Below are 20,775 nucleotides of genomic sequence, written 5' to 3'. Positions count from 1 at the left end.
CTAGCAGTTATGAGAGGCGTGATTTGGACGACGCGACAGAAGGAGGTTTACGGAGGTGAGACCTTCACTGCTCCCCAGCTTGTCCTCATTTTCAAATATCGATTGAAAATGCGAATTAAGCTGGAGAAGGTGAAACTCACTTCTGTGAATTTCAACGACAGGTGGGTGAAAGTTTCGCGACTGTGTAAAGTGAATGGAGCTAATCTTGAATTTCCTTTTTGAGTGGCTTAGGTTTTTTTAAGGATTTTGGGTGACTTGATCAAACATAGACATGCATCGGACCTCCTAGAGTAGGCTAGTTGGGCATTTTTGTTCGATTTTTAACTTAGCTAGAGTATGCATGCTATCATCGCCCCAATCCCCCTTTTTGGTTTTCCCTGTCCCAGCGTCCCCCCTTTTTTTTTTTTTTTTTTTTTTTTTTTTTTTCCCCACTTTTGGTTCGATAACCCCCAATCCCGGCCCCTTAGGTGATGGATAAACTGTTTTGCCAGAGATGTGGGCCATTTTTGTTGTGTTTGAATAAAGTCAGTTTTCGTGGGACCCACATCTTTTCGACTGGCAAAACTTTTTATCCGCCACAATCAGTAGTGAGGGGGTTCTTTTTACTAACCACCTTTTAGCATTGTATATTTTTCATCCAATTTTGTAAATAAGATTTTTATCCCCAACCCCCCCACATCATGTATATATATTTGTAACTTTCGGGGTTTAAGTAGGATGTCCACAGAGTGATTCTGGTATTTTGGTGAAAGAGTCTAGTTAAGTTAACGTTATGTTAGTTAGGTCAACATTAACCCCCATCCCCTTTTTCGGCCTTGTGCCACATTTTTATTTGTGTAATTTTATTTTATACAATAAAATAAATATTAACTTTAGTCTTTGTCAAGTTATCCACAACTTGAACGCTGACCAAAAGTCCACTACACAATTCAACATGGCGCTACGAACAGGATTCGAGACAGAAGATTGGGAAGACTATTTCCTCAAAGCAGGCATTGTGCCGATTCCGCCAAGAGCTACGCTGCAACTTTTGTGAAGGAAAAACTGAGGAAAGAAAACCTTCAAGTAATGGATCGAGCCATGCTAAGAGAATTGGGAATCACAACAATGGGAGAAGCTCTGTCTATCCTTCGACAAGCCAAGGAACCCGCTACCCAGACCACCTATGCTAAGGCACCAGCTGCCAGGCCTCCCCAACTTCATCTCGAAATGACCCCTCAACAATTCAGAAAATTTCGGATTGACTGGGAAGTATTCACCAGAATAACGGACATGCCAACTTCTCAGGCCAATACCCAGTTATACAGTTGCGCTGATGAATCCGTTCAAAACGCAATCATAAATATGTACCCTAAGTTCTTAACCACCAACCCAGACAAGCTGCTAGAGATGACAGAAGCATTGGTAACTCAGAAATCAAATCCCATGGTCCATCGGATGACATTTGCAGCTATATCACAGCATGAAGATGAACCAACAAAATGAACTTGGCAATCCTGGATGATGACCACCTTGCACTTATTCACTGATTCCAAATGTGTTCATAAATGGTCTCGAATACCCTTACCGGCAGAGCCAGGGTATGGACTAAAGCTACGCGTGAGATGTTAATGGTGTCTTCATACAATAATGAAACTGGTGAAGGAATATGCACTGTCGATTGATGTAATCTTCGTCAAATTAGCCAAAACAAGGCGGACCAATTGATGAGAGTGCCTCAGCGGTGGCTTGATGCGATTAAGAGGAAGACCAAACCTGTACAACCTATCTGCACTGCATCTGTGAGCTCGGTCAGATTGGACAAGATCAAAATTGTTCACCAACAAAGCGGTCATCCTGGTGTGAAGCTGACACTCTACTTTGTCAGGCGAATTAATCCTGGGGTTTCCAAGGCCGCTGTGAGAACCATCATCAAAGAATGCTAAGAGTGTCAGTTGATCAATCCGTCATCCATGCACTGGTCAAAGGGGACTTTAAATGTTGACGAAACATGGCATAGGATAGCAATGGATACCACTCATTACGATAGGGCCCATTTTTTTACATTGATTGACTGCGGCCTCGCTCGGTTAGCCATCTGGCGACACATCGATCGGCAGGATGCAAAATGTATAACCAGTCAACTAAAGACTCTTTTCTATGAACGAAATCCGCTGTCGGAAATTCTAACGGATAATGACACTGCCTTTCAGAGCAGCTTCTTTTAAGCCTTCATGGACGAATGGAGAATCAGACTTCAATTTCATTGCACATATGTTCCCTTCGGTGACAGCATCATCAAACGATGTTATAGAAGTGTCAAAAGGATTGCAGGAAACAGTGTACCATACCAGAGGCAGTATATTGGTACAACATTACGCCAAAGGATAACTTGTCCTCTGCTACAGCACCTGCCAATATCATCCATCGGTACTGCATATGACTTAAAGGAATTGACGGAATAACGACACCGATAGACAATCAACAGCAAACTGTCTACAAAACGGGTGACTGGGTGTGGGTAAAAGCCCCACACGGATGATGTACAACAAAGTATGGAGTGGGACGTGTGACTGAGAATACCAGTATGCAAAATATATCGGTCGATGGAATGCCACGCCATGTGAGAGACCTGTGGCCTATAGTAGGACCAGGCCCTCTAATGGCCTGCTCTGACACGCTTTCAGACAGGGGTAGTGAGAGATTCATGACCATCAATGAGACGCTGGGTGAACGGACACCCAGTGTGGGTGAAGATGACGACTTAATCGCATTGCAGATGAAGGCACCGTAAGTGTTGGAACTATTCCTGACAAAGACACAATGATTGTTCTGCCACGAAGAAGCACAAGCCACAAAAGACCCTCCACCTGAGTGTTTTGCGCGAGCCTTTTCTAGTCTCACACAAAAACATGCGTTCACATCTCAAGCTATATTACTTGTCATATACATACACATACACAAACATACACGCGCACGTCCACACACATACATATATTCACGTTCGCGTACATACACTCACATTCATGTGTATACACACACACGCTAACGTACGCACATGTACACACACATGGAAAACGTCACTTCCCTTTCAAAGGAAATCCACACATGCGCAAAAGACCACCGGAAACAACTATAAAAGGAAGAGACAAGCTGTTTCCAACCCCTTTTTCGGACCAGCTCTCGAGCTGAGAAGTTTGGCAAACCAGCCGCCTCCCTTTTGGGAGGCGCGTGCTCGCGTGCGTCACATCCCCTGCTACTATGTATGGGGCACGAGCTAACACAGTATGTACACTTTATATGCTTTCTCTCTCCATGGCCTCGATTGACTTTTTCTCTCTCTCTCTCTCTCTCTCTCTCTATACTACAACAGACTTCCCTCCTCACCAGTAAACAGCGAGAGACGAACGCGGACATGAACACGTGTTGTACCCTTTTCTTTCACTTGTTTCTTCACGAAATAAATCCTAGTTCATTTAATTCAAGTAAACGCATTGTTCGTTCCTTCCTAAAAGCAATTCATTTTTCCTTTCCCAATGTGGAAATTTTTAATAGAGAAATAATTTTTATTTATTTTTTTATTTATACCCATTCAGCATCTCCGCATTTGGGTCAAGGAACGCATTCCTTGACCGGCAGGTCACTTCTATTATCATCATCAGCAGCTTACGTATAGTTCGCTTTCTAGCAGCCAGCCCCTCTCCTACCCTCTGGAAGGGGGAGGAGGAGGACGACTATGGGCCTTTTGCCCTTTTTCGTCAGTTTGAACCTAGCTGGCCTAAGAAGAAGTAGGCTAATTTCGTTCTCCGTCAAGAAGGGTCTTGACGTTAAAATTAATTTTCCTAAATTTTCTCCTTTAGAGAAAGACGTTTGTTTAGAACTCCTTTGGGAGGTACTAAACTTTTAACGTACATGTATTCCCGGTCATTAAAAGACAACTAGTTTCTTACAACTGGAAAATTAGTACCAGTTATTAAAAGGCAAACAAGAGTTTTACAACTGGTAAATTAATCAAAGGATTAACGAAAGGAATCGCCTTATTTGAAGAGTTCTTTATTGTAAAAGAACAAAATTAATTTCGCCGACGAGACGAGCAGATTATCGGCACATGTGACCACCGGGAAGGATTATTCAACCAAAGTTTCCTTCACAAAAAAAAAAATTCCTTTAATACCAAAGTTTAACTCGTGAATCATTCTATTTGTACACATAAAGCCTACCAAAGCGGCTTTATGGTTTTCTGTTTCTTTCCTTTGAATTTTATGGTATCTGAGCCTTCTCAAAGGAAAAATTATTTTGATTCTTTCTCCCATTTAAGGTCAAAGAAACTTTTTGTTTTGTGATTCCTTTTGGAAAAGGAAAAAAATCATCTTGTGGAAGAAAGATTGAACATTTCGTTAAAAGAACTGAATTTTAAAAAAAGAACTGTTTTCCGTTTTTTATATGTTTTTTTTCTTTCAGCCTTTCTTGCAAGTAAGGATTGACGCTTTTTTAAAATTTTTTTTTTATATGTATTTTAAATGTTTCTTAAGGGTTTTTTTTTTTCAACCCAGCCTTGGGAAATAAAGGCAATCGATAACTTTTTGTTTTAATAAACTTGGATCATTTTAAAATTATTCGGGTCTGTATTTCTTTTGTTCATTTCCACTAGTTATTCTTTCCCGAGAAATTTGCCATAAATGCTTTTCCACCTTTTTTTCTTTCCTTTTTGTTACCATGAAAAACGGATTTTGGTGACGCACCCAAAATTTCATCACCAATTCAAATCATTTCTCATATTTTGTACGACTGGAGGATATATATAATATATCCACCAGTCCACTACAGTTTCATATGTGATCATCATATGATGAGGGGGGGGGGGGTATAGTAGTAATTCTCGTAATGCACTCACCCCCAAAAGACAGAAAGTCTGTTCTGTTTGCTGTCAATATACAGGGGGTGGGAGAGGAAGAAGAAGACGCGGTAGACATGGTTGGTTTTATGGGAAAGAGAGTGAGACTAGTCCCTACCTAAAAAAAGTTTCAGCTCGAAGTGAGAAAGTGAGGCTGAAAGACCCAGCAGATTTCATATATTTGTTTTTTTAGAACTTTTCCAATCTATGCGTATAGTAAAATAAACCCGAAACTTTTATTTTTAAACATATATTTCTTTATAAAATTTCAAAATGAAAAAAGAAACTTAATTTTTTTTTTTGTTATTTTGTACAAATAAAGACTAATTGTGTTATGTTTATCTTTTCATAATTTTGTTAATTTTTTGTATATTTTTCAATAATGTCCTTTTCTTATATTTTATTTCAATAAATCGCTTCGCATTAAAAACACAGAAGAACAATAAAAGCGAAGGAACTGATTTGCCTTGTCACCGCTTCCGATAGCGCTCCGCAGAAAATTAAGAAGTACGTTAACCGATTATAATGTTATTATTATTATTATTATTATTTGAGTTAACTATAGCCATTATTTCAGCCGTAATCATCCAAGTGATCGTGCGTCATTTTAGTTTCTAACTTTTTGCATTTACTGCGAACCTGCTTTCTAGTCGCCATTTTGAAATTAATTTTGACCCTTTCACGTAACAGCCTCTCAGTCGAAATCAGATACTAAATAAAGTAAGTATCATTTGTATCACCGCCCCCCCCAAGTGGGTAAATGTGTAGTTTAACGGCGTAAAATATTTGACAAACAAAAATGAAAAAAAAACTTTATTTTGGTAATTTTTTTAGATTAGGTCCACCTCCACCTCCACAATTTTCTTTTAAATGACAACTTTTATAGGTTTTCGACTATGCTGAATACGAAAATCGCATTGAAATTTATCAGAAATAATTAGTTATCGAGATATAAAAGATATTATGCATTGTATTCTTTGGCGGCCATCTTTTTTCACGCGCGTGCAGTGCAGTGTCAGTCATAGATAAGTAGATTTGCTTATGGTGCACGTGCACGCGCGTAAAAAAGATGGCCGTCAAAGATACATAATACAACTTTTTTATATCTCGATAACTACTTATTTCTGCAAAATTTTAATGCGGTTTTCGTATTCAGCATAGTCGAAAACCTTTCAAAGTCGTCAGGCGGACGTTGGGAATCTGAGCCTTACCTTAACGAGCCAAAACTACTTAACGAGAAAACTATTTTTGGTTTAATAATTTTTTATTCAAAAATAAAAATTTCAATTCTTGAAAACGTTTTTTCCCTAAAGCTTATTGGGATATTTAAAAGAAAATTGTGGAGGTGGACCTAATCTGAAAATTTACCTTTATTTTTATATAAAACACATTATTAGACCCAGAAGCTGACAATAAAAAATGAAAAAAAAAAAAAAAGAAAAACAGAAAAAAATGGTACTCATGCAGAGAGTGATCCGTGCTGAAATAATAACGTTATTATTTTTAAAGCCATTCTTAACATGGGAAGGGGAGGGTGTTTTGCACCTATTCTGTACTTACAATTGAAAAAAAAAAAACATAACAAAACATATGAAACTTTATTTAAACGTGGAAATACGATTTAAAAAATAGCACGGCACCAAAAAATTAATTTTTATTATTTTTATTCGACGTGGCTGTATTGCTTTTAAAATTTGTCAAATTTGGCCTTTTTTTATATTACAAAAAACATGGCAGCCAGAAACACTTCATGAAAGAGCGTAAAAAAGGCCAATCTATCAAAACTTAAAAAAGGCCAAATTTTAAAAATAACATGGCGACCTCAATTGTTGTACATGAAAAAAGTTTTTAAAAAATAATAAAAATAACATGGCGACCTCAATTGTTGTACATGAAAAAAGTTTTTTAAAAAATAATAAAAATAACATGGCGACCTCAATTGTTGTACATGAAAAAAGTTTTAAAAAAAATAATAAAAATGACATGGCGACCTCAATTGTTGTACATGAAAAAAGTTTTTAAAAAATAATAAAAATAACATGGCGACCTCAATTGTTGTACATGAAAAAAGTTTTTAAAAAATAATAAAAATAACATGGCGACCTCAATTGTTGTACATGAAAAAAGTTTTTAAAAAATAATAAAAATAACATGGCGACCTCAATTGTTGTACATGAAAAAAGTTTTTCCGGATTTTATTTCAACCTTATGGTCTAATAATGTGTTCTATATAAAAATAGTTAATTTTGATGCTAGTGCACTTAATAATCCGCACTGTTTTTTATATAGTATTTTCAAGTTTAATTAAAGTTTTACAATGTCTGTTTTTATTAAATTGTTAGGTGACAGTACAGAATAAGTACACAACACCCTCCCGTCCTCATGTTAAGAATGGCTTTCTAAATAATAACGTTATTATTTCAGCACGGATCAATAAGTGCATGAGTACCTTAATTTTTTGTCTGTCAAATAATTTACGCCGCTAAACAACACATTTGCCAAAAGATGGTTGTATTTTCTTTTTAACAGAGAAAGACTTATTGGTCGGCAGTGTTTTACAATGTTCTGAGGGAGACAACTCTCTTTTATGAAGAGATTCGTTCATTTTTTTTTTCATCTTATAATTTAGGACACTAATAATGCTGTCAGTAATTTTTCACGAGCGGTTTACAAAAACATATTTTTATATTTTCTGCGTGCATGTTACCGGACTCAGAATTTTTATGAAAATAAAAAGAAAAAATGTTGGGTTTCTTTTTCATATATAATATAACTAGTGAGGGGTACCTGGCGTTGCCCGGGTGTTTGCGGGGGGGGGGGTTAAAAAAGAAAAAGTAAGTATGAGGCTCGAACCCGAACCGTTGAGGCAAAGTTGTGAAAAAAAAAAAAGTGCGACGTTAACCATTGCCCCACCGCGACATGCTTACGGAAACACGTTTGACTTTATTTAATTACTTGGATTTAGCAGGTGCTCGTTTTAATGAGTTAATGAGGTCAGTTTGACTGCGGGATTTCATTTACTGCTGAACGCTTTTTTCCTCGCCCCCAATATGTTATAGGAAAAAGACTAACCCACATGTGGCAAGCGACAAATATTGAATATTTATCTTCCCGAAATCGAACAAATTAAATAGACAGGCGAGCTTCGTTGTTAACTGTGAGATATTACCATTTATATGTGATATAAAAAGTTTTAAAAAGTTGTAAACCGATCAACCACTTCTCTGAAAGAAGTCTTTTGTAGACACACAGAAAAAGCGAACACACATACATACATTTTCGCTTTTATATTTATAGATTAATTCGTTTTTGTAGGCATATATTTTGTAAAAAAATAATAATAAATAAAAGTTTGTAAATATTTAATACCCTAGTTGGGCAACCAATGACCTAGACTTATGATAAATAAATGCTTAATCCATAGATAGCAAATACTACTACTACTGCCAGAGAAATGAAGAGACATTGCAAGCCTGTCTTTGTTTTATCATTATTTCCATGGCAAGTGCTCGTCTGAGCTCCAATCTCTGGTCCCCCCTCTTTGGGCTGTCCCTTATTTAATGGGATTTCTTCAATCAAGCCCTAAATACCGATAACCAAAATATTTATAGAAACTTTTTTGTACCTAACTCTAATAATACTAATCGTATAATTAACTCGACAAACGCACCCTAAACCCATACATTCCTTCCTCAGGCTTAATGATTTAAAGAAAGAAAATACCAGTACAATTTTTAAATATTGTACTGGTATTTTCTTTCTTTGCATCAGTCATCCTGAGGAAGTTTTGAAATAATGATGTAACGTTGATGAACATATAATTTTGGTTTGTTACTTTTTCATCTCTACACCCTGTCTCTCTCTCTCTCTCTCTCTCTCTCTCTCTCTCTCTGCATATATATAGCAGAACTGGTAAATAGTAAAACCTTGAAGGTGCACAATACTATTACAGAGCAAATATATATTTTTTTATAATATTTTATTACCGTTCGATCCAGTAACTTCGTCAGACTTCTGTCCTAGTCTGACAAAGTTACTCGATCGTCGATACGATTTGGTAGGGGAAACATGTGTAACTAAACAGATAAAATGGTAATATAATATATATATATGTATGTATATATATATATATATATATATATATATATATATATATATATATATATATATAGTCATCCACAGCTCATCTATATATATATATATATAGTCATCCACAGCTCATCAGTGCAGCTAAACAGGCAACTACCTCAAGCCAGGATTGAAACCCGACCCTCTGTACGACAGTCAAGGCTCCTAACCATTATGCTATCGGGGGCTGCTGAGCGAGTCATGAGTTTAACAATGTTTTGACATCGTCCGAAATACCTAAGCTCGATTTGTTTATACAAAGAGCATCGCTTTATACGCTAATAGTAATTCGTGTATCACTTCTCAATATGCTCAACTCAAGATGAGGAGCATTATAGTCGTCCACATACAATACTGTTTCGCAGTTTCACAGCTCATCAGTGTGGCTAGACAGGCAACTATATATATGTATATATATATATATATGTATATATATATATATATATATATATATATTAAGTAAAAATTAAGTTTAGAATCTAATATGTTCTTCAAACTTAAAGTAAATTATAAATATTTATAAAGTAATCCCCACCAAATAAAACAGATTACAACAACCAAGAGAGGAAATAGAGCTTGTTATGGAAGAAAAAAATTAAAGGCTGTAAAAATATATTTTACATTAATTTATTGTTTAAAAAAGTTTCAAAGAAATGCGTTATTCTCATCATAGATATTACCAAATGAATATTATAGTGAAACTATGAATTTTTACTTATATATATACTAGCGGGGGGTACCCGGTGTTGCCCGGGTGTTTGGAGGTGTGTGTGTTTTTGGGTAAATGAAAAAAATCGTTGGCCGGGTGTTTTTTTTTTTTAAAAAACTGAAGCCTTGACGCACAGTTGAAAAATAATAAAGTGTGAAAAAAAAAGTGCAATGTTTAATGGCAGGTGCCCGTTTTTGACAACTTATTGACGTCAACTTTGAGTGCAGGACTGTTATATTTACTGTGAGTCTGTTCGCTTCTTTTTTTATACGAAAAAGCTTAATGCACATGCAGCGATCGAAAAATCTTGAATATTTATCTTTTGAAAGCCGGGCAAATTAAATAGAAAGGCGACCCCAGTTGTTAACTCGTAGATATTATCATTTAGGCATGATATAAAAAGTTTTAAGAAGTGAGTCGACCGATCGCTTCTTGGAAAAAAGCCTTTCTTGAACATACACGAAAAGTGAACATACATACACACATTTTAAATTTATATTTATAGACTAGGTATACACTCAACATTGCCTGGTCGTACAATATGCTTAAACATAATATTTTTAATTTATGCATATATACATTCGATAATACATACTGCATATGTATTATCGAACCAATATTATATATTATGAGGAATAATGTACTTGGTGAACTAATTCACAAAAATTTTTTTAAAATAATGTCATGCATCAAATTTCATCCGTGTTTGTTTACAATGTCATGTTGGCTGATATTTGGGCTTGACGATAAATGCCCTGGAAATGTCATTTCTGATTAATGTTTAATTTTAAAATATGCAAAAGAAAAAGAAAGGTTCACGACAATTTTAAATGGTACCTCTTTTCTCGTAAATCTCATGGTACCTATTTTCTCGTAAATCTCATTAATAAAAAAAACTTAAAATGATAAGATACACCCGGGATTGAACACAAGATAATTCTATCTGTAGTCCATTGCTCTACAACTGAGTTATATCTCCAGATGTCAATAATTCTGTTTTTATAAAAACAAAAAATTTGCTAAAATTTTATTATCTCCCTTTCCAAAACAAAGTCACAGAGCGACGCTCGGGGCCTCAAATGATTGGATTTTTATGGACCATTCTTTTATAGATCTTTAGGTAAAATAGTTTTTAAGGGGTTAAAAATGGGTCAAAATGTTTTTTTAATATCGTTATACATTTTGTACATTCATCTTCGTTTATTTTTAATTTTTAATCAGTTCATATGCACAGTTTACTTATGGTGGGTGTTGTTGGCTTCGACTAAGGCTCTCTATTGATTGTTGTCAACTTCCGATGGCTGGCTACTACCTTCATCATCTTCAAGACTCTTGTCACTCTCACAAACATATGTGAACATCACCGCCACGAATTGATAGTCGTCAATGAGAAAATGACAATACGGCCATAAGAAGATGTTCATTGAGATATTCCCGTTAATCTGATATTTTGTCTATCTAAGATGTTACACCAGCATGTTGAAAATTATGATTTTGCTGTGAAGGTGGGTTAGTGCAAAAAGAGTTCAAAGGTATGTCAAACTCTGTAGCTAAGGTCAATAGTAGCACCTGAAATAGAAAAGAAAGAAAGAGCAGACATGTCGAGATTGGCGCAAAAAAAGAGTGAAGTCGTCCAACAAAAAAAAAGATGTGGAATTGGCTCAAGGCTCTGGGTTCGAGCCTTCCTGCCACCAACCCCCCTTTTTTTCTTTTACACCTATAAAATTTTTTTTTCCTCCATTTTTAAAATAGCTGTTTTTTTGTTTTAAGGGGAAAGGAGTGGTCTGAAATAATTTGATTTTTTTGTTCAATGCTATTATCGGCTATGCTATTGTAGAGTAGGAAATTTTAATAGAATTTTATTTTATATATATGTATTTTTTTACATAGGCATCACTACTAATCAAGGCGCAGAGGCCACTCGAGGATAAGGGTTAAAGAGTGTACAGTAGGACAATATAGTAATCATTAGTAATGGAAATTCAGTAAATTTGTTGATTTCAGTGTAGCAGCTCAGCAAGAACTTGTTTATGTTGGACTTGAAGACAACTCCGCAGGCGGGCAATTTTGTTCATGGAATCTACGTTTAGGTGTAGGCAATATATATATATATATATATATATATATATATATATATATAGATGTTGTGTGTTTTTGTTTTTGCGATACGTTTTGAATGAATTCAGTTATTTATGAAAGTGCATTTTTACCTAAATGCGAGTTGGGAATCATTTTCCCTTTAACCAATTTGGTACCCCCACATGGAGAGCGGCATATATATTATTTTTCAAATATGACATGTGTTTCGTCATCTACGACTCATCAGAGTGTCTGAATCTAGCGAGATTCGAAATCAGGACCCCACGGTAATGAACCTAGACCCCTTACTCCTGACCCATCTCACATGACTGTTTGGATATATCGCGATTTACTTAGATGTTGTTTGTTTTTGTTTTTGTGATATGTTTTGAATGAATTCAAGTCATGCGAGATGGATGAGTGGTTAGGGGTTTAGGCTCATTAACGTGGGGTCCCAATTTCGAATCTAGCTAGATTCAGCCACTCTGATGAGTCATAGATGACGAAACATGTGTCAGTGGATAATTATGTTTAAAAAATAATGTACATATATGTATAGTATAATGATACAATGCTTCTAGGTTTTTATTAAACAAACAAGATTTTATTTTAATGATATTTCTGTTTTTCATTTATAGGGTACAGTATATTACAAATTGAATGAAAAACAATGCATAAATATTTCCTGAAAGAAGCCATCACAATATTCCTCTGAAAAGAAAACATGGAAAAATTTGCAAAAGATCAACCTTGCGTAAACGATTCTGATTCAGAAACAAATGTGCAGGTGAAAACTGAAGAAAAACTGATTGATTCAGAGGAAAAGAAATTTCCTTGTAAAGTCTGTCGGTCTTCATTCGCACATAAGTCTTCCCTAAACACTCACCTACGAGTACACACAGGCGAAAAACCTTATTGCTGTCAAATATGTGGGTCTTCGTATTCACGCAGTTTTTCATTAAAACTTCACAAGCGAACACACACTGGTGAGAAACCATATTCTTGTGAAATATGTGGGTCTGCATTTTCAAGCCGATCTTCCTTAACAAGTCATAATCAAACACATACAGAAGAAAAAACTTTTCACTGCGAAGTATGTGATGCTAAATTTAAAAGAAATCCTGACCTTAAAAAACATATCCGAATACACACTGGAGAGAAACCATATTCCTGTGAAGTGTGTGGTGCTACTTTTTCTGCCACGTCAAGCTTAAGGCAGCACTTACGATCACACACTGGAGAGAAACCATATTCTTGTTTAGTTTGTGCATCAGAATTTTCATCGAGTTCGCACCTTAAGCGACACATACTAATTCATACTGGAGAAAAGCCATACAGTTGTGAAACTTGTGGTTCAGCTTTTTCACAAGTTCAGCATTTAACTAAACACTTACGAACACATGCAGATACAAAAAATAAAACAGAAAATGAGAAACCTTTTTCTTGTCATGAATGTGGAGCATCATTCTCGATAAATGCGCATCTGAAACGACACCACCTTACACATACTGGAGAAAAACCTTTTATTTGCGAAGTCTGTGACTCATCATTTTCGCAACGTTCTCATTTGCAAAAACATAGTCAAACGCATACAGGAGAAAAACCATATTCTTGTGAGGTTTGTGACTTAGCATTTTCCGATGCTGGTAGCGTAAAACGGCATATGCGAACACACGCAACAGGGACAAAGTAGCAAACCTAGTTGAAGTCAGTGTACATAATAATGCTTAATAAATGTTCATTTAAAATGAAACAAGAACTTGAATGCCTACTAGACATTGTCCTCGAGTGTCTAAGGTCTCTCTGTACAGGGGTTTTCCAGAACAACCTGGCATGAGAATAGTTTTCTCTAAAAGTAAACCCTAACGAAATATTCAAAATCACATAGTATTCGCTGCTCAAGGAAGATCTCTTCACTATCGCTAACTCACATTAGCTTGGTGCACCTTCTCCAGGTTATGTTACCTCAAGTAACTTCACAAAGCTGGATACTCCACCAGACTAGATAAATTCTTGTCCTGGAATCCATTAAGACCAAGAGACCAAAACAAAATATCTACTGCAACGTATGAAAATGGTTAATTAGGGAGAGGAAAATTATGTTCTCAATTTCTTTACTAATTCAGTGTTTGAGAGATAAAGAACTTAAATGGAACATTCGAATATCTATGTATCGCATATAGAGTTCAAGTGTTAGCCCCAGGAAGGGGGCCCCTTGATTTCTGAGAACTTCGACTGAATTAAAAATAGAATAAAACAAAAAAGAGAAAAACCACTTAATAATGCTCAATAAATTCTCGTTTAAAATGAAACAGCCAAAACTCATATGGGGAAATTTGAAAGCCTACCAGACAGAACTTGAATTCCCACTAGATAGAGTTTGAAAGCAACTTGAGAGAACCTGAAAATCTACTGAAGAGAACTTGAAAATCTACTAGAGCGAACTTGAATGCCTACTTATGAGAACTTGAAAGCCTATTGGAGAAAACTTGAATGGCTACTGTACTTGTATTTGTTTTAGTTATCATTATTGATCGGTTGAGCCGGCTCCACCAATTGCGTTAGTCACATATTGAATTGAGGCTGACCGTGGCTGACAATCCGATGCTGCAGCAGCCATGAGCATGAGCCATTCATGGTTCCAGCGTCATAGACCATAGAGGACCCAGAATCAACTCGGAGTCTTTATCCAAGTCTTCAGCTGTCCACTGCAATGTTTCTTCCAGCCTTGCAGCGGGGGCAGATGACATTGCCCAGTCGATGATGAAGGGCATGGCCAAACCAGCATAGATGCCTCATGAGGAGGATTTTTGTCAGAGAAGATGTCTTGCAGTGTATGTGGACCACAGTGTTCAGGACAAAATGATGTCAGCAGATTCAGATCAAACACCTCAAGTTTGCACTGATCAGAGACCATCATAAGCCAGGTTTCACAACCATAATACGAACAAGAGTATGGTAGATCCTGATCTTCGTTCTCAAAGTGATTTTGTGTCAGGACCATAGATGGGTGTAAAGGCAGTCGAAGACAAGACAAGCGTTGTTGATGCGGTTAAGGATTTCTTCCTCTTTATGGCCTATTGCACTAATTATGGAGGCAAGGTATTTGAACTGGTCAACCTCTTCGTGGGTGTCCCCGTTGAGAGTGATGGGTTGTTTTTCAACTGGAAGGAATTCCACAATCAGTACTTTCATTTTCTGGGTGTTGATTTTCATATCAATATTTGCAGCAGTTGACTGCATTGTGCTTCTTGGATGTGGACAAAGTCATCGCCAAGAATGACGAAGTCTGCATAGTCGAGGTCTGTGATATCAGGGATATTTTCTAGTGCAGTGGAGGTTATCCAGTCAATGGCATAATTTAAAAGAGCTGGGATTCTTGACTATAGGCACTAACCTTAGTGCAGATGGAGAGAATAAGCAGCATTAGTGGGATGCTATCTGCATGCATAATCTGCCAAAGTGCTCCATAGTCTACTGAAGAGAACTTGAAAGCCTACTGGAGCAAATTTGAAAATCTATTAGAAATTATCCTTGAATGTTGAAAATCTCTCTCTACAAGGGTTTGTCAGGAAAACTTGACATAATGATACATTTTTTTACAAGTAAACCCTAACGAAATATTCAAAATGATTCATGGCCTAAATAAGATACTCCACCACATAAGATAAATTCTTATCCTGGAATCCAATGTCTGCCTGCCACAACAAAGTATGTAGATACTTACACTGGAAGATCTGTGGAGAGATGCAACTAGACACGTTGTCAAACATCTGGGAACATGGACCACCACTGATAACATCAAACAGAAAAGTGACAGTGTCCTATGACAAAGATATACTGGCAGGCAGATACAAGGCCATCAAACCAGAAATACTTAGAAGCAATCTCTGGAAGACCAAGCTGTAACGAAATACAAATAGCAGCCATAAAGGGAACAGCATCTATTCTTAAAAGAGCCCTCAGATATAAATCTAAATCATAACAAAATCAAGTTTTAGCTCCAGTAAGGAGCCCCTTGATCTCTTAAAACTTACTGAAGTTAAATAAAAAAAAGTAAACCCTAACCAAATATTCAAAATCACATAGCATTTGCTGCCCAAATAAGATCTCCTCTCTATGGCTAACCCGCATTAGCTTTTACGAGGAATGGTGCAATTTCTCCAAGTGATGCTACCTCAAGTAATAGCACGAAGCTGGATACTCCACCAGACTAGATAAATTCTTGTCCTGGAATCCAATAAGACCAAGTGACTAAACTGAAAGATATATTACAACATACGAAAATGCTCCATCGAGAAGAAAAAAAATTTTGTTCTCAATTTTTTTTACTGTGGATGTAGAGATAATAGGCTTTAATCAGATTCAGCTGCTTTGGTGGGATGCTATCTGCATGCATAATCTGCCATAGTGCTCTGTGGTTTACTGATGAGAACTTGAAAGCCTACTGGAGCAAATTGGAAAATATATTAGAAATTATACTTGAATGTCGAAAATCTCTCTGTACATGGATTTGTCAGAAAAACCTCAACTACATATTCAAAATTACATAGTATTTATGGTCTAAAAAAGATACTCCACCAGACTAAATAAATTCTTGTCCTGCATTCCAGTAAGACCAAGAGACCAAAATGAAAGACATACTACAAATGAAAATACTCCATTGAGAAGAAAATCATGTTCTCAATTTTTTACTAACTCAGTGTTTGAAAGATAAAGAACTTTAATGGAACATTCGAATATCTAAAGAGTTCAAGTGTTAATCCCAGAAAAGTGTCCCTTTATTTCTGAAGTAAAATGAAACGAGAAAAATGATTCAGTTTTTTCACAGGTTCACCATTTAAACAAACACAAACACGTGCAAAAATTAAAACGGATAGTGGCTGCTCAAGACCAGGGATTGAAGAAAATGGCAGTAATGACAACAGATGCAGATTCTTCCACACAGAATTGGAAAGTGTGAGTCATCTCATATTAAGTTGCAAGGTTAGGGTCAGGGGATGGTTACTACACAACGAGACATGATGGAGTATGTAAGTACCTCCATCGAACCATCTGTAAAAAAAAATAAACATCCAATGTAGCAGCAAATCTTGGGAACATCAGCCTAAAAGAACAGTTGGAAATGACTTATATACCATACATTACGACCATGTAATCCTTACAGTCACCTATCTTGAAAATGCTGCTGTAAAACCTGACATATTTATAGGGAATAAGTCAGAGAGTGTTGCAACTTTGGTTGATGTGAGTGTCTCTAGTGCTGGCAGTCTGAACAGAGCCGAAAGGGAGAAACAGACCAAATACCAAGGTCTCATGTATGATATGAAAAGAAACTGGAATCTTAAGGAGATATCAATCATACCAGTTATTATAGGTAACACAGGGCTTATGAAGAAGAACCTGAAGTCCTTCCTAACTAATATTCTTGGTGAACCAAGTACAAAAGAGATCCAGACAATTGCACCTAAGGGAACAACGAGGATACTAAGAAGAGCTCTCGGTTAGTTTCAATAAAAAGCAGGGAAATATTGACAGCTGGTTTGGCTGCCCCTAATGTTACAATCTTCTAAGGAACGTGCCAAGTATTTCGTGGATGAACAGGAATATTTAAAGAAGGCTTAAATGTAGATTGGCTCAAAAAAGGTTCTCTTCGATCATGAGAGAATGATAATGGCCGCCCTTTGCTCTTTTTATTACTGGGGTCCCTTTTTTTAACAACAGCACAAATGTCCTGGAATCCAAGACCAAGAGACCACAAATGATGTGTCTTTTCAATATTGTATTTAAATATAATAAATGAGAATATCCTTGAATTTTTTTTTTTTTTTTCATATTTTTACTTACTTTGTATCGCATGTAATTTTTTTTTATTTGCAAATGAATCTGTTGTTTCATTTTTGTGGACTGTTATCTTTGTAATTGTTGTTTCAACAGGTTTCGGCCAACTCATCCTCTGGCTTTCTTTAAGTGATTAACCGTGACATGATAGGAATGCTGAGTCTTGTAACTTATCTCCAGTAATTACTGCCTTCCATAGTTGTTGTTGCCTCATAGAAAATAAGACAAATGCAATGGAATTTCATTCTATATTAATAAAACAAACTTTATTTGTCTTTTTTGCTAGTAGTTTTGGTAGAAGAGAGAATATTTATTTGCTTTCCCACCAAAGCAAAATGTGACACAAGGTCATTTTTAATGTGAGGTTAAACCAGCTCCCCTCAAAAAAGGCAAAAGGGGCACTCTGGTTGGGACCAAAAATAATAAGTTTCCTAGGATAGAGGGGTTCCCCTCCATTGACTAGGACAAATTATCTTAAGTGCAGCATCTGCAGAACAGACGGTATTTATTTGCTCCCCCACCGAGCAAATTAGGCACAAGACCGATTTTTAATGTGAGGAGGGAAGGGAAAAAGGGGACCAGCTCTCGAGAGGTGGGAAATGGGAGCTGGTTAAAGGTCAGGCATGTGGGGTTGCCCCCACATCTGGTCTTTGCTAGTCATAGCTAGTCATAGCTTGCAGTATCTGCCGGAACAGATGGTATTTATTTGCTCCCCCACCGAGCAAATTAGGCACAAGGCCGATTTTTAATGTGAGGAGTGAAGGGAAGGGGAAGGGAAAAAGGGGACCAGCTCCCGAGAGGTGGGAAATGGGAGCTGGTTAATGGTCAGGCATGTGGGGTTGCCCCCACATCTGGTCTTTGCTAGTCATAGCTTGCAGTATCTGCCGGAACAGATGGTATTTATTTGCTCCCCCACTGAGCAAATTAGGCACAAGGCCGTTTTTAATGTGAGGTAAAAACCAGCTCCCCTAAAAGGGGTCACTCTGGTTACCAAAAATAATAATTGTCCCAGTATAGAGGGTTTCCCCTCCATTGACTGGTACAAATTATCTTAAGTGCAGTATCTGCCGGAACAGATGGTATTTATTTGCTCCCCCACCGAGCAAATTAGGCACAAGGCCAATTTTTAATGTGAGGAGTGAAGGGAGGGGGAAGGGAAAAAGGGGACCAGCTCCCGAGAGGTGGGAAATGGGAGCTGGTTAAAGGTCAGGCATGTGGGGTTGCCCCCACATCTGGTCTTTGCTAGTCATAGCTTGCAGTATCTGCCGGAACAGATGGTATTTATTTGCTCCCCCACCGAGCAAATTAGGCACAAGGCCGATTTTTAATGTGAGGAGTGAAGGGAGGGGGAAGGGGAAAAGGGGACCAGCTCCCGAGAGGTGGGAAATGGGAGCTGGTTAAAGGTCAGACATGTGGGGTTGCCCCCACATCTGGTCTTTGCTAGTCATAGCTTGCAGCATCTGCCGGAACAGATACTACGCTTTGAGATATTAAATCTTTTATTCATGTTAAAAAAATACAGAAAAAAATCAACGATGAACAAAAAACTTAGGCACATGGCCAACTCAAAAGGGGGGATTTTGGGGGTCGTTGGTCATCCTTGTCACTCCAGAACTAAACAAAGTCAAAAGTTTCTCCCAGCTAGTATCTTCTTTCACCATAATACCGCATTCACCCTTTCATATTGGGGGACGTCCTAGTAACTCCCAATTTTTAAAACATTTTTTATTGACGTGTAAAAACAAAAAAGATAACAATAAAATGGTAACAATAATTCATTTGTGTCGAGGGAGGGGGAAGAAAAAACAAAAGGTGATTAGTAGGACCCTCCCAACCCCGTCTAGTTGATAGACTGCCCGTTCCACTAGGTTTGTAAAAGGAACCTCGCTTCTGCGGGTCAGTCTCTAGGTGGGGATGCCCTCTAGATGGGGGTGAATGGAGAAAAGAAAATTTTGTGGGTAAGGGATGGAGGTTAGTTTGTATTTCTTTTTCTCCAAGATGGGTAAAACTACACTTTGATCCCAGCCCGAAGGCCAAGAAGAGAGAAATGTATTAGTAAGAGAGTTCATTGAATGTGTTTAAAGATAGATTTAATATCATGCCAGCTGGTTGAAGAAGAGAATAGTTCAGTGTTTGTGCACGTGTTTTCATGAAGAGTTCCTTGTGTGGAGACGAAGATTAGATATCAAACATCATCCATCAACTTGAGTGTAAACGGCGCTGTCAAGGCCATAAAAAAGGAACACCAGTTGGTAAGGCCAAGACAAAGAAGCAGCTAGAGCAGAAACTAGCCCAGGCTATGAATGATAGGGTTAGTCAGGATCTTGCTAAGCAGGATGTGAGGAGAGGTGAAGTAGGCTTCCTATCCTGTCCCATGAGAAAACTAACGCGTGATAGAAACTATAGAAAAAAACAACGAAATGGATGTTTCATTCTATTTTAATAAACAAACTTTATTTGTCATTTTGGTTAGTAGCTTTATTAGAAAAGAGCCATTGGTATTAGTGAGAGAGTTCATTGAAAGAGAGAAAAGTGTCCAATGTGTTTGAAGATAGAATTAATATCATGCCGGCTGTTGAAGAAGAGAAAAGTGTTCCGTTTTTGTGTGTGAACTTGCTTATAGGTAATAGTCATCGGAAGCCAATTAGTCGTCGCCAGGGCAAAGGAAGCCAATTAAGAGAAAGAAAGGACAAAGACTTCAGTGTGTTGACATGTTTTCGTGTGTGTGTGTGAGTTGTATGTTCTTTAGGATGACAAAGAATGTTCGTTTGGGTAGTCCTGTAGAAAGAAATGGTAGTTAGAAGAGAGCCATTGTTAGCTTGTAGTACTCACCTTAATGTCGGCTGCCTGGTAGGGTCAGGATCAAAGAGGATTAAACGTTCATGATTTCGCTTTTTATATACTCTGTCACATGATAGAGAGCTGGCTTGTGATTGGACAAGCCAGAGAGAAAATGGATTTCAAATCTCAAGTCAAGAGAAGTAGCTTCTACCTGTGTTTGGGGCAAATGTCGGCTGGTACAAAATTTAATAAAGTCTATTTTAAAATGTATTACAATAGTGTTAATAAGCTTTTATGATCGTTATATGTTGTTTTTTTTGTCCATACAACGCTGAATATCCTAGCTAGTTCATCATGAATGTTA

General features: G+C 37.1%; 1 protein-coding gene across 1 annotated transcript in view; it reads left to right on the top strand.

Moving 5' to 3' along the window:
• The window catches only part of LOC145270218 (uncharacterized), a 115,754-nt gene extending 98,149 nt beyond the window's left edge, over nucleotides 1–17,605 (top strand). Inside the window, exon 6 of the mRNA XM_080125850.1 lies at nucleotides 12,509–17,605. Within this exon, the coding sequence (XP_079981976.1) occupies nucleotides 12,509–13,482 (974 nt within the window). The 3' untranslated portion in view covers nucleotides 13,483–17,605. The remainder of the gene's footprint in view (nucleotides 1–12,508) is intronic.
• The last annotated feature ends 3,170 nt before the right edge of the window (nucleotides 17,606–20,775 follow it).

This window comes from Euprymna scolopes, chromosome 46 (assembly GCF_053919585.1).
Source record: "Euprymna scolopes isolate OS-2025 chromosome 46, ASM5391958v1, whole genome shotgun sequence".
Classification (NCBI taxonomy): domain Eukaryota; kingdom Metazoa; phylum Mollusca; class Cephalopoda; order Sepiida; family Sepiolidae; genus Euprymna; species Euprymna scolopes.
The sequence above is the reverse complement of the archived record's forward strand: the minus strand, read 5'-3'. Positions and strand labels throughout refer to the sequence as shown.